The 12,069-nt window shown below is 39.7% G+C and overlaps 1 protein-coding gene across 4 annotated transcripts in view; it reads left to right on the forward strand.

Moving 5' to 3' along the window:
* Positions 1-2,269, forward strand: part of osbpl5 (oxysterol binding protein-like 5) — a 61,899-nt gene extending 59,630 nt beyond the window's left edge. For all 4 annotated transcript variants that reach the window (XM_081355581.1, XM_081355582.1, XM_081355583.1 and 1 more), the window contains exons 21-22: positions 318-420; positions 494-2,269. In XM_081355581.1, coding sequence (XP_081211707.1) covers positions 318-420; positions 494-629 — 239 coding nt within the window. In that variant the 3' untranslated portion in view covers positions 630-2,269. The remainder of the gene's footprint in view (positions 1-317; positions 421-493) is intronic.
* Positions 2,270-12,069: the final 9,800 nt, after the last annotated feature.

Here is a 12,069-nt window from a genome sequence, read left to right on the forward strand (position 1 = left end):
AAATATTATAAACCAAAATTATACATAAATAAATATTTCTTTCTAAAACAGAGATTATTAAAAAACAAAGAAAATATTTATTATAAAAAAAGAATTATAAATATATATATATATATTATGAATATCTAATTGATATAAAAAAAATAAACAAAAATATATGAAACAAATAATGTATCATAAAACAAATGATTAAAAAAAATTAAATAAATATTTATAATAAAACAAAAATATATATTTATTATCAAATAAAATGCAATGCTTGAAAAAATAATTGAAGACTTCAGATTGTTTTATGTGTCTCATCTTGACTTCATCAGGCTTTCTGAGCCAGTGTGGAAGATGTACTAAAGAAGTGAAGGACATCGCTCTCATCGAGGCCTCAGTAGCAGCTATACAGAAAACACAGCAGGACATACAGAGGTAAGTACACCCGCTGAAATACTGCATTCAGTGCTATACTGTATATTTCTAACACTGATCCCTGTATCTTCAGAAACCTGAGTGCATTGGGTCGTCAGATAGCGCGACACAAGACGGAGGAGGAGAGCAAGTCCTTGAGCGGTCGCCACTGTCTCATCCTCTGCATGCTGTTGCTCTTTCAGCTACTCATCAACTACGTCTTCACTTGAGATGCCGTCACCAAGCGACCATCGCCTAGCAATCGTTGCCTAGCAATAAACACAGCCAAACGATCACCATCACACAGCCCCTTGAATGCCCCACCGTGATGTTGCTACCAACCGTAGCCCACCATCAAGCACTAAGCACTTCAATTAGAGAGAAAGAGACTCTTGTTTTAATTCATATGACAGATAATCATTTGAGAGTGGATGTAAAATACTGTACTGCCACTCTTGTTAATTGATGTTCCCTCTTCCCTACGCACTGTTTCTTGGCAATATTGGTAATCTATTTGTGTCACATTTGAATGCAGTTGAATGGGTTTTTGTCTGTGTGTGCGTTACCGAGAACTCCTCTTCCATTTATACACCCGGCCTTAACACTGAAGCCAAAAATGGGAAAAAAATAACAAAAGAAAAGTCAGTGAAGTCCACCAGTGCTATTTCTTTATGCTTTCAACCACACAAATTTGCTCATTTTATTATTTTACCAAAACAGTGTTTCTGTATAGAACAATACAAAGAAGAGTACATGTTTACAAACTTGATTGTACACTACACAATGGAAAAAATGCTCCGACACCAAATGCGTACTGTAGATTTAGATGAAGAATTGACGGTAGCACTATGATAACAGAACGATCAATCAGCCATAAGATTGAAGGTGTGTTCACACTTGTAGTTCGATTCGCTTGGTTCGCTTGGTCCGGACTAGCGTTCAGATTGGCATTTTGACACAGAACCTAAAGGCATAGGGATACAACCCGATTGGTTGGCATATGCTTGAGCTTTATGTCCTTTTTAGGGTCTTATCTTCCTGTTTTTGGTTCGTTTAAATTTCTTTGAAATATGAACGCAATACAGACTAGTCGAACCACACCAAAGTTTGTTTGGAAGTGAACCAAGACCCATCTTTTCAGTGGTCTCAGTCCGCTTGTTTGGTGCACCAGGGTTTGCAGCGTTCACACTTATTCAAATGAACCGCACTAACAAGAGCAATCGCACCAGGGTTCGGTTTAATCGAGCCAAACATGCCAAGTGTGAACACACACCCCAAAACATTCATATTCATGACTGTTTGTAAGGCATTGGCTAGGTCAGTCCCAATAGAGACACGTGAGGCCTTCTGGGAAGTTCCAGTTCATTGATGTTGCTCCGATGAAGTGTGATACGTTCGATAGCGAAGGCGTGACTGGGTAATCTGAAGTGTATATATTTGTTTGAAACATTTGAAATTGAGAATGTATTTATTTGATCATTTCACTTGATTTGTTTTATATGTAATCATACTGTTTTTAAGAACACGTTCATTCAGGTTTTCTGGGAGCAAGTCCAGTAGAGCATCATATTGCGTTCTCTACTCAAGGTTTTTATTGTGTTGTAAACTGACCCCTTAGTGGGGAACTGTTAAGGTCAAAGTACAAAGCTTCCAATGCAGGATTCATATAGGAAATTTGTGCTTGAATGATGCTTGTGTTCTTGAGCCATAGTTCAACCCATTGAAATTTAAAAATAATTTTTCATTTGCCTTTTCCTTTTTTTTTACAGAGCACTCAGTACAGTTATCTTCCCTGAATGAAATGAATGGCTCACTGTTTGTTAATGATTGTTGCAATTACAGCACCACAGTAAAGTTTTACATTTCGACATGTTGCTTTGTCTTCTTTGAAACATTCACAAACACAATAAGGAAAGCATTTAGATTAGTTTTACAAAGATTGTTCAAAAGTTTTGGGACTGTCAAAGCCGGTCAACAGCAAGTTGACTGTGCGTCTGCTACCTAGTTATATGCATGGATGAATATCTATATGTGGAAAAGACTTAAGCAGATGATTTAGCTAAACACAATACAAACAGACGACGGCATTAGCTAACACGACATTAAAAAGTTACTGTAGTTTAAAAGCCTGTAATATTGAGTTAATCCATTAAAAAAAGAGACAAACACATTCTCACCTTTCCCACTTCAAGATTCTGAAATCTGTGGTTTTTACTACCAGAGGCTGCTAAATGTTGTGCCATCTTGGAAAACCCATTTACTTGTAATGTGAGTTACAACAGCATCTGAAATGTTAACCGTTCTAAGATGGCAGATGCGTTCAACGTGTCTGGAACGGATAAATGTAGCCACTCAAAACACATTAGCAACATGCTAACAACCACTCAAACACAATAGCAACATGCTAGCAGTAACAATCACTTAAAGTGCATCCACAATTGCATATTCTTTGACTAGATGCTTCATTTGATGAGGAATAAACTTTGTCTAATATGAATGTGTGTATTATAAATGACATCTGGACATACTACATTTGTCATTTTGTCATTATCTTGTGACCTACCAGCATCAGTGTCACTTCACTGCCACTCATTTTCTCTCCCATGGCCTCATGGGTAATAAAGTGTCCAATGGACGTGCACGTCAGAATCTCACCTGAAGTATTAAGTCATCTGGGTAGTTTACACCAACTGTTTTATGAGTACCATCAATTTGGACATGCTACTTGTTTTACATACCATTTTTCACCTACAACATAGTAAAAACTTCTTAGTAACATGCTAATAACACACAGAATCTTAGTAACATGCTAATAACACACATAACACCTTAGCAGCTGCCCTGGCATCCACCAAAACACCCTAGCAATCACATGTCAACGACCCACAAACCCTTGCTTTGGGATGGTGAGTTTTGTGCATAAGATTTGGGCAAAAAGTTTAAGTTCATTTTCATGTTCAGAGGTCTTTGCGGTTGGAGTTTTCTTTTCGTTGTCACAGCAGGCAGTGCTAGGGCTTGTTGGGACATGGTAAAAAGTGAGTAGTGTCTGAAAAACCCCTTCCTTCACTTCCCTGAGCAAATGCAGACCTGTGAATAAAAGTGCATAATTTGCGGTCTGCTGTCTCTTATCTGGTTAAAGAAAACAAAAGATAACTACTTCCTCAACCTTCCTATGTAGGTAACATTTTCATTGAAACTGAATGTAGAAAAAGCCTCCAGGCAGAAGTTGGGTGTGGTTATTTGGGAGCATATGAGTCAGTGATATACTTCAGTGATTGCTACGTTTAAGCAATACATCGTCAAATAAAGCTGTAGGTTAGGAGACAAGTTCTATTTTAGTACAACATCTCAATCATGATTGCTTGGTTTTAGGTTATTGCAACATCAATGTGGCAAGCAGGGCGGGGCAGAGAGCCGTGGGAACGGAGTGAGGCCGGTGGCGCGAGTGCTAATGAGCGTCTCCTGGCGGCACACCGGTCTCAAATCTCACAGAGGAGCTCCAGAAAGGTTAAAGAGAGGACCAGGCCTAGACTATCTATGTTGGTTTATCATGTTTATATGCGGCAGTGGTGAGGAGCTGCCGCTTTACTTTCATTTTGTTGTTTGTTTATTTTTGGATGAAAGTTACTTGAACATTCGCCGGTTCCTGCCTCCTTCTTCCCTGAACTTTAAACATTGTTACATTCGAGCCAAACACTTGTGAGGAAGGAGGGATGCGCTGTCACAGAGCCCTCGCCGCTGTGGGGAAGTCGCGGTGCCATCGAGTTGGATTGAGCAGAATCTGCAGCCGAGGACGCTCGAGGCAGTGGAGCTGGAGGGCTCGACAAGGGGACGAATATACTCGCCTCCGTCCACCAAAGCATGGAGGGGCGACTGCTGTCGGGATGGAGGAGATGTCGCCATTTGCCGACTTCCGTGTCTCTCTGCCAGACACCGACAAGGACGAGCCGCCACCGGCCTTCAGGGGACAGGGGGAGAATAAGGCCGTCCACCTGGGGCATCCAGTGCCACCGCCAGAAGAAGTTCTTCCAGCTGGTTGAGGACCGAGCGGCAGTGTGTTTTGGGAACTGGTCCAAGATTTTATTCTCTCTCGTTTCTGTCTCTCATCCTTCTGTCTCCTTTTCTCTCTCCTCGTCTGTCCTTACCCCCAGGTGCTGCAGCCTCGGTTGGGTGGATACCCCCCGGCCTGCGAGGGGCGATAAGGGTAGGTGGCAAGCAGTGCCACAAGTGCTATTGAGCGTCACCCGTGTGCCACACGAGTCTCACGGAGGAGCTCCAGATGGATAAAAGGAGGAATAGAGGACCAGGACCAAGCCTGGACTTTACTTTGTTTTTGTTTATGTTTGTGCGGCAGTCGTCTGTGATGGGCTGCTGCTTTACTTTCGTTTTGTTGTTTATTTATTTTATAATTAAAACTTTACATTGGACGTTCGCCGGTTCCCTCCTCCTCCTTCCCTGAGCCTTTAAAATTGTTAAAAGCAAGTTTATGCTGTATCCAATACAGAAACACATAAAGATAATTTACTGTTAGCCAGCACTTTTTTAGCATTGAGTCATTTGATAAATGTTTACATGGTAACTGTTTGTTTACTGTCTACATGGTGATCATTCATTTCATCGAGTCATATGTCAGCCCATCACATTGATGGACAAGTTCAGGAGGGACAACAGTAGTTGCAACAGTGCCAAGGCCTACAGGCTACATATCTGCGAGTGGGCGCATACACTGGACCTTTGTGCTTGGATACATGCGGGGGAAGACGGAAGCGCTCTGTAAAGGCAGGGCTTAATTAGGTCACATGTGTGCTGGACTCTGCACAAAAGAATTCCATCCTCCTACAGCTGTGTAATGTGTTTTCTGGGACTACAAAACATGAACATAAGATTTGATGCCTGAGGACAATATGTCTCTCAAATGGTCAAACCTCAATAGATGCTTTTAGGTGGAAGCAAACCATGCATGACTGACAGTAGAGCGGATGTGAGTGTTCAGACAGTACTTACAGTGTGTAAGTCTAGACCCTCTGAGGGATGGTGGTCCTCTTGGGTTCTTTCTGTCACACCTTTCTTTGTTAGCGGTTTCTGGATGCTCTTGGCGTGCCTCCAAGGCCTGCAAAGCGTCTTTGTTCAGCTGTAATGTGCCCAGTGTAGTCATACATTTGGAGATTTGCTTCTTTGGAATGTGACTCTCCACAAGGTGGTCTGTGTTGTCTTCTTCATGTTGCTATGCATGTACACATTAGGTACACAGTGACCCATTCAAAGATAATTGGCGAAGGGACTTGCTTGTGACAGTCGGTAAGACAATATTTAGTGTTGTTAGCTTTGGTAAATGCAATGAAAAGGTAGTGTAGCATAGTGTCATGCAAGTCTGGTAACTAGAAGGCTCCTGTCTGATTTTCCACATGGTTTGAGTCATTTGTGTCTTTGAAAAGTATTTCCAACTTTTCAGTTTTCTGGACAAATAGTCAGTCTTAAGAAACTCACAAAGCCAAGGCCTTGTAGTGTGCATAAATGCTGGATAAAGTTACAATTAACTAGATATCTTTGTCCAGCTCAGTGGTTTAATGGGTAGCACCGCTGCCTTACAGCAAGAATGTCCAGTTTGAGTCCTGGCTGATGCAGGAGACCTTTCTGTGTTGAGTTTGTATGTTCTCCCCGTGCTGCAGTGGGTTTCCTCTGGGCGCTCTGGTTTGCTCTGAAGACATGGAAGATGGGTGAATTGTCCATAGGTGAGTATCTTTCATGAGTGATGGATTGGCCATCTGTCCATGGTGTTTCCCAAGACACTGGTATGAGTTCCAGCTCCCTTGACCAAAGACCCAGGACAAGCGGTTTGGACGATGGATAGATGGTCCAACTTGCCAAAAAACAAACAGCCAATAGGATTTCATTCTGACTACAACATTGATATAACCTTTTAAAAAGACAAATTACCCTTCTAGTTCCTTAGAAGAAGAACTCACTTTGTTGACCATTCTGATGGACTACTTAATTGTTGGACAACTAACTACTGAATCACTAGACTGAACTTTTAATAATCACACTAGTTGCTCTGGATAAAAGAATCCACTACATTGTTGGAGTAGTGACCTACTGTAGCAGTTAGTGCACGTTTTGACATGTTGCGCCATGGTGCTTATGCAAGTGATGTGAGTTTAAATCTAATTTTGTATTTTCCAAATTACATAATTTCCAAATTACCCCCTGTTACTTTTCTCACCAGTATTTGTCTTCCGCTTAATAGAGTGTTATAAAAACTTCAAAACTTTACAACTATTTTATTATGTACAACAACAATGGCTAATAAGGTGAGAGGGCAGGCTACTAATGGTAGACTTAGGTGTGTTGGGAGGACAAAGTTTGGGTTGTTCTTGCGGATGTTTGCCCAGTAATTACCACTCCTGTGTTTCCCCTGAGCCATCTCAGATTACAGAGCACAGGGAGGCATCAGAGTCATGCCTTGACATGTTCACTATAGGTCAAGGCAGAGATCATTTGCAGACAGACATGCTCAGCTCTGCTATGAATCACAATTTCAGACACATTCATTGCAGTCTGCAGGAGCAGTAAAAAAAAAAAAAAAAAAATGTTTTGAGGAAGGATGCAGTTAACCACAGTGTACAATAATCAATACTGTAGTTTCTGTGTAGTATAATTAGGCATAAGAAAACCATGATAACTATTTTTCATATTTAGGATTGCTATATCCCTAAGTATTAAACTTTGTTCAATGTCACGCAGGTATTATATGTTTTATTATGTGCTTTATGCTCAGGGAAACACTGAATCACCATTAAACCAACACTATAAATATTGAATCAAAGCTGAATTCAATGAATCACACATTAAACACTGAATCAATGCAAATCAACACTCAATCAACATTAAACCAACACAGAATTGAGAACGTACAATGCTGGATTAATACTAAATCAACACTAGGACATTAAATTTGCATGTTAAACAGAAGTGTATTCTTTTGTGTTTGTCAAAATTACCTTGAAAATCTGGAATCAAACAGACCTAATCATTATATTAAAGGTCATGGAACATCGCTTAACCAATCAAATTCAAGGACCAGAACTAACTGTTGTAATATAAAGAATGCAAGGCAGAGTTCATAATTTACATTAGATTATCCATTCTGATTATTTTTGAAGAGTGTACCTTAAATGAAACTTTGATTTTATGACAATAGTTGAGTATATTTATCTAACTAGGTAGTGTCATTAATAAATACTACCTGTCACACAGTTCCTGTAACTTATAATACAAGTTTTTTCCCCTTGTAAACTCTAAATAATTTTTTCTACAAATAAACATGTCATGGCAAACCAGATGAAGATGGCGGATAATTTTATTAATATTTTTGGTCTTTTTTTAGTAAAAAAATCGAAACACTTTTAAAACAACACAAATTTACTTAAGAAGCAAGAAGATTTTCACGGCATATATCTTGAATTAAATTTATTTTCTTATCAAACTAGTGATGTCTGCTTTGCTCAGCTGGGATTTGAACTGGGGAGTTAGCCTTGTTAAATTTTGGTGTACCCAAAACATACATACATAGCCTACATACATTTGTATTTATGTATTTGTTATATTATATATTATATTTATTTATCAGCGTTCCTCAAAATCAAATTCATTGCAATATGTTGGAAACCAATTTGTCAGCTGCCCATATTTCAAAGTACCGGAAGATGAGATGAGCGGTTGTGATAAACAGAGCCCCATTTGTTTTCTTCTACCATGACGCCACGGGTAGGGCGTCATGGTAGACTGCTGTGACCTGTTTTGAAAGAAAAATTGATCCTCCATTAGAAGGGTGTGTCATGACTGACTGAATTGAACTTGTCAGGTCTTGTTGCAGAACAAATGACTTGCAAAGCGACTTGCTGTGATTGATGCCTGCAAGGAAAAACACATGCTCGTGCTAAGATCCACAGTCATGCTAGCACACCCACAATGAAAAAGGACAGTTTGTTTTGACAAGTACTTGAAAGGGATTTTGAAAGAAAGTGTATTTCAACAATTATTGTGAATCACATTTTTACAGAGTTCTGAGAAAACATTTGTGGTGTTTTTGAAGGATTTGTGAATGCATGGCTCATAAAAATTCAAGTAGTCTTATTAATTATGATAATGAGACATCTTATGGAAGAAGATACGGGATACCTTGGAGTGTTGTAATCCATTTAAAATATAAATAAACTAAGGGTGCATTTACATGACAATGATGTACTAAAAACGGAAACGTTTTTCCTTTGCATTTTACACACAGATGACACCACTGAAAAAAAAAAAAAAAAAAAAAAAAACGATCCCCATTCACACACGGATCCACGAAAATGACGCTGTATTATTCATGCCACGCCAGTAGATGGCGATCTCTTTAAAAAGAAAACACTACGGGCCTGTAGACTCAACACGCAATGCGCATGTGCATGATGTCACCGTTTTCGGAAATGTGGGTTTTTGCAGTTTACATCATAGACAGTAAAAGAAATGGACACAGCGACCCCATTGGGACTCAATTGAGACAAGTGAAGCCCATTTTAGCGATTTCTTAGCACTTCCTTTCCTGACGCGCAGACTCAAACCGAGCAAAGCGTTACACGGACCACGTGAGCAACCCGTCTGTCTTCTAGTAGCTGTGCCAAGAGAAATCTGAATCATTCCCTTCCGAATCTTGCAGAGACGGAGAGTGTGAGTAGGAATTGTCCATGAGCATGGAGCAGGATCAACTTTTGCTAGGTATTCTGATTAATTATATTGTCATTTTGCCTCTACGTCCCCCCGATTGCCAGCGAGCTTCTCCTCCTGTCCATACGGTAATTTCTCTACTGTGCGACAGAGAGTCGCGTGGTTATGACGCAATCGTTAGCCTACTTTTACAAAAACTGCTTCTACGGGGCCATAACATAAGCTACAAGGTAATGGAGCATTTTATATTGTCGTGTTTCTTTAGAAATAAAAAATGGACAAATGGAGTCTTCAAACGCCTCAGATGTAAAGTTATTCGCTGTCAAAGTGACGCCAAAATGAATGGAAGTCAATGGGATTGCTAACGCAAGTGAAGTTCCGCTCAAGATGGCGGCACCCGGCCGACTTCAACTTCCGGTCGACTTCCTTCCCGCTTGGTTTACATGGAGACGATAACCCTATTGTTTTCAAAAACTTGTTTTCAAAAGTTTCAAACAGCCTACAAACAGCGTTGTCGTGTAAATGAACGGTCAAAACGCATTAAAAATCACCATGTAAACGTGTCATGTAAACGTCCCGTAAAACTAATTTAAAAAATGTGTTAGGCTACTTAAATGAAAATAAACATTAAATTAGGCTAATAACTTATTTTATTTTAACTAGTTTTCAAGTAAACATTTCTCATTTTCATTGTTTAACTCGATGTACTAAAATGACTAAAACTAAAATGATTTAATTATTTAAATGTTATAAAATGAGAAAAAAAAAATTACTAACATTTTGCAAAAATGAAAACAGAAGTTATAAAAATAAAAACTAATTCAAACTACTAATAAAATCTATTATACTATCTCAATTATACTAAAATAACAGTGGTCTGTCATATATAGAATAACTATTTTCAAAATAGATGCCTATTCAGGTGCAATGTGCCATACTGAAGGAGATATCAAAGGACCTCAGAAGAAGCCGTGGTGGACTTGAAAGGGTTTCTTAGCACTTGGTCCGTGATAAGTTGACAGGATGATTTACAAATGGACGAAATTCAATACTGTTACTACTTTCGTAGGTATTCTACATAGGGCAAGGACATGCCACCAAGTCTTCAAAGAAGTGACCGTTGACAGAGCAGATCTAAAGGTCTGCTGGCATCTCTTTCACTTGACAATGTTCAGATTCTTGAATTTACCTCAAAAAGGCGTTTACCACAAGCTCCTGTAATTATTCTGCCTCCATATGTGAGGACTGCATAAAAGTTCCTGGCTGGAACCCATTCAGCATGTTCCTGTTTCTCGAACAGTAGCATGTGGAGCTAGCAACACTAAGTTTGTGAGTTCGATTCCCAGGGAAAGCATAAAATGTATACATTTAAAAGTTGTGTTTGGATAAAAATGTCTGTGAAATGTAAAAACGTCACTTTGCACACCAACAGAAAAACCACATCCCATCATATAATGGAGGAAGTTATCATCTAGACACTTTTACTCAAACATACAACACACTTATTTAGGGACAATCCTACTGCAGTAACCCGAGTGCCTTACTCAAGGGCACAGTGGTGAGAGCTCAAGGATTGTATCTTGCAAAAACCTTCAACCCTTTGTTGACAGCCTAGCACTAAACCCACTGCACCAGGAAATATAATGTTGTGGGACAGAGGTATGATCGCCTGAGTGTATCCAAAGATGCAGCATGTCAGGACAGGCCTGTGAACTCAACATTCAAGTGATATTAGGTTATACAACATAATACAGACATTATAAAAGCTTGATGACCTAAGCAAGAAATGGCATAATAGTTGGTCCAGCTCAGGATAGTAGGTCTGACTGTTCTGACTGTGTTTTTGTTGGGCCATTAGGCCATCAAGCCAGTTGTCATGATGTAATTTTCCTGAAGTGCCAGAGCGATTAGTCACATGATATTTATGGCTCATGTAATTGACTAAAAATTATGTGGTTTCATAAGCAAAAATCAGCATGTACTCAGCATAGAAATTAACATATTGTGCTGGATTTGATGAACTTGCCTTGCAGACATACTGCATCCGCCATGTTGACATTGTCATGAGACCTAAAAATTTTAGCTATGTCACTTTTCCCTACCATTTATGAATTGTATAACTCCTCTACTTCATGGGAAACATCTCTGGATGTGCACTTCAGAATCTTGGCAGATGTTACCTTGGCTGTTTCTTGAATGCTGCCACTGAGATTACTGGATATGCTAACCTCTGGCCTTTGTCCACCATTTCAGACTTTTTTTCTGTCAGAGCTGATAGCCTTGTGGGCAGCAAACTTTGTCTTAGTCCCGTTCTGTGATCTAATATATATGGGGATTTTTATTTATTTATTGAGAAAGAGAACATTCCTAAAGGAATTAGATTTCACCCTTTTATCTTGGTTCCGTCACATTGCTTCCTCCCTGCTACTTCTTGTCTTCTGTTTAATCCTCCGCTGGCAGTTGCCGTCATGGACAGCTGCATTGGGTACGATAAACAAGACCCTGCCGTCTCGGGCACAGCTGTGGGGGTGTAGTATGTACAAAAATGTATGTGCTGGGGGCAGGGATGGTGGACTGAGCTTGTATGTGTTTGTAATACAATCTTATGCTTTTACCAAGACTTGAGACCTGAGCGGATGGCAGCAGAGAGGTGTTAGAAAGGCAAGACTGACCCTGACATTGCCCAGCCTGTTGAAGTTGATCCCCAACCCTCTCCTGGATCCTCTCCGAGCTTCTCTTGGCTTATTAACACTGTCTTTCAAATGAGGTTGAGGATTTGAATTGATCAACTTGAGTCAACATGCCAGCAAATAGATCATGCATGCCTCTGGTGAAATATCCAAATGTAGGCTCCAGACTCATCTAGAACTGCTATTGGCTATCAACATATCTGAGAATGAAAGTGCGCTTTGATTTTATTCTTGAAGTAATTGTAATGGAGACTAGCTGGTAAGAGCTTTG

This window comes from Scardinius erythrophthalmus (assembly GCF_964197995.2).
Source record: "Scardinius erythrophthalmus genome assembly, chromosome: 24".
Classification (NCBI taxonomy): domain Eukaryota; kingdom Metazoa; phylum Chordata; class Actinopteri; order Cypriniformes; family Leuciscidae; genus Scardinius; species Scardinius erythrophthalmus.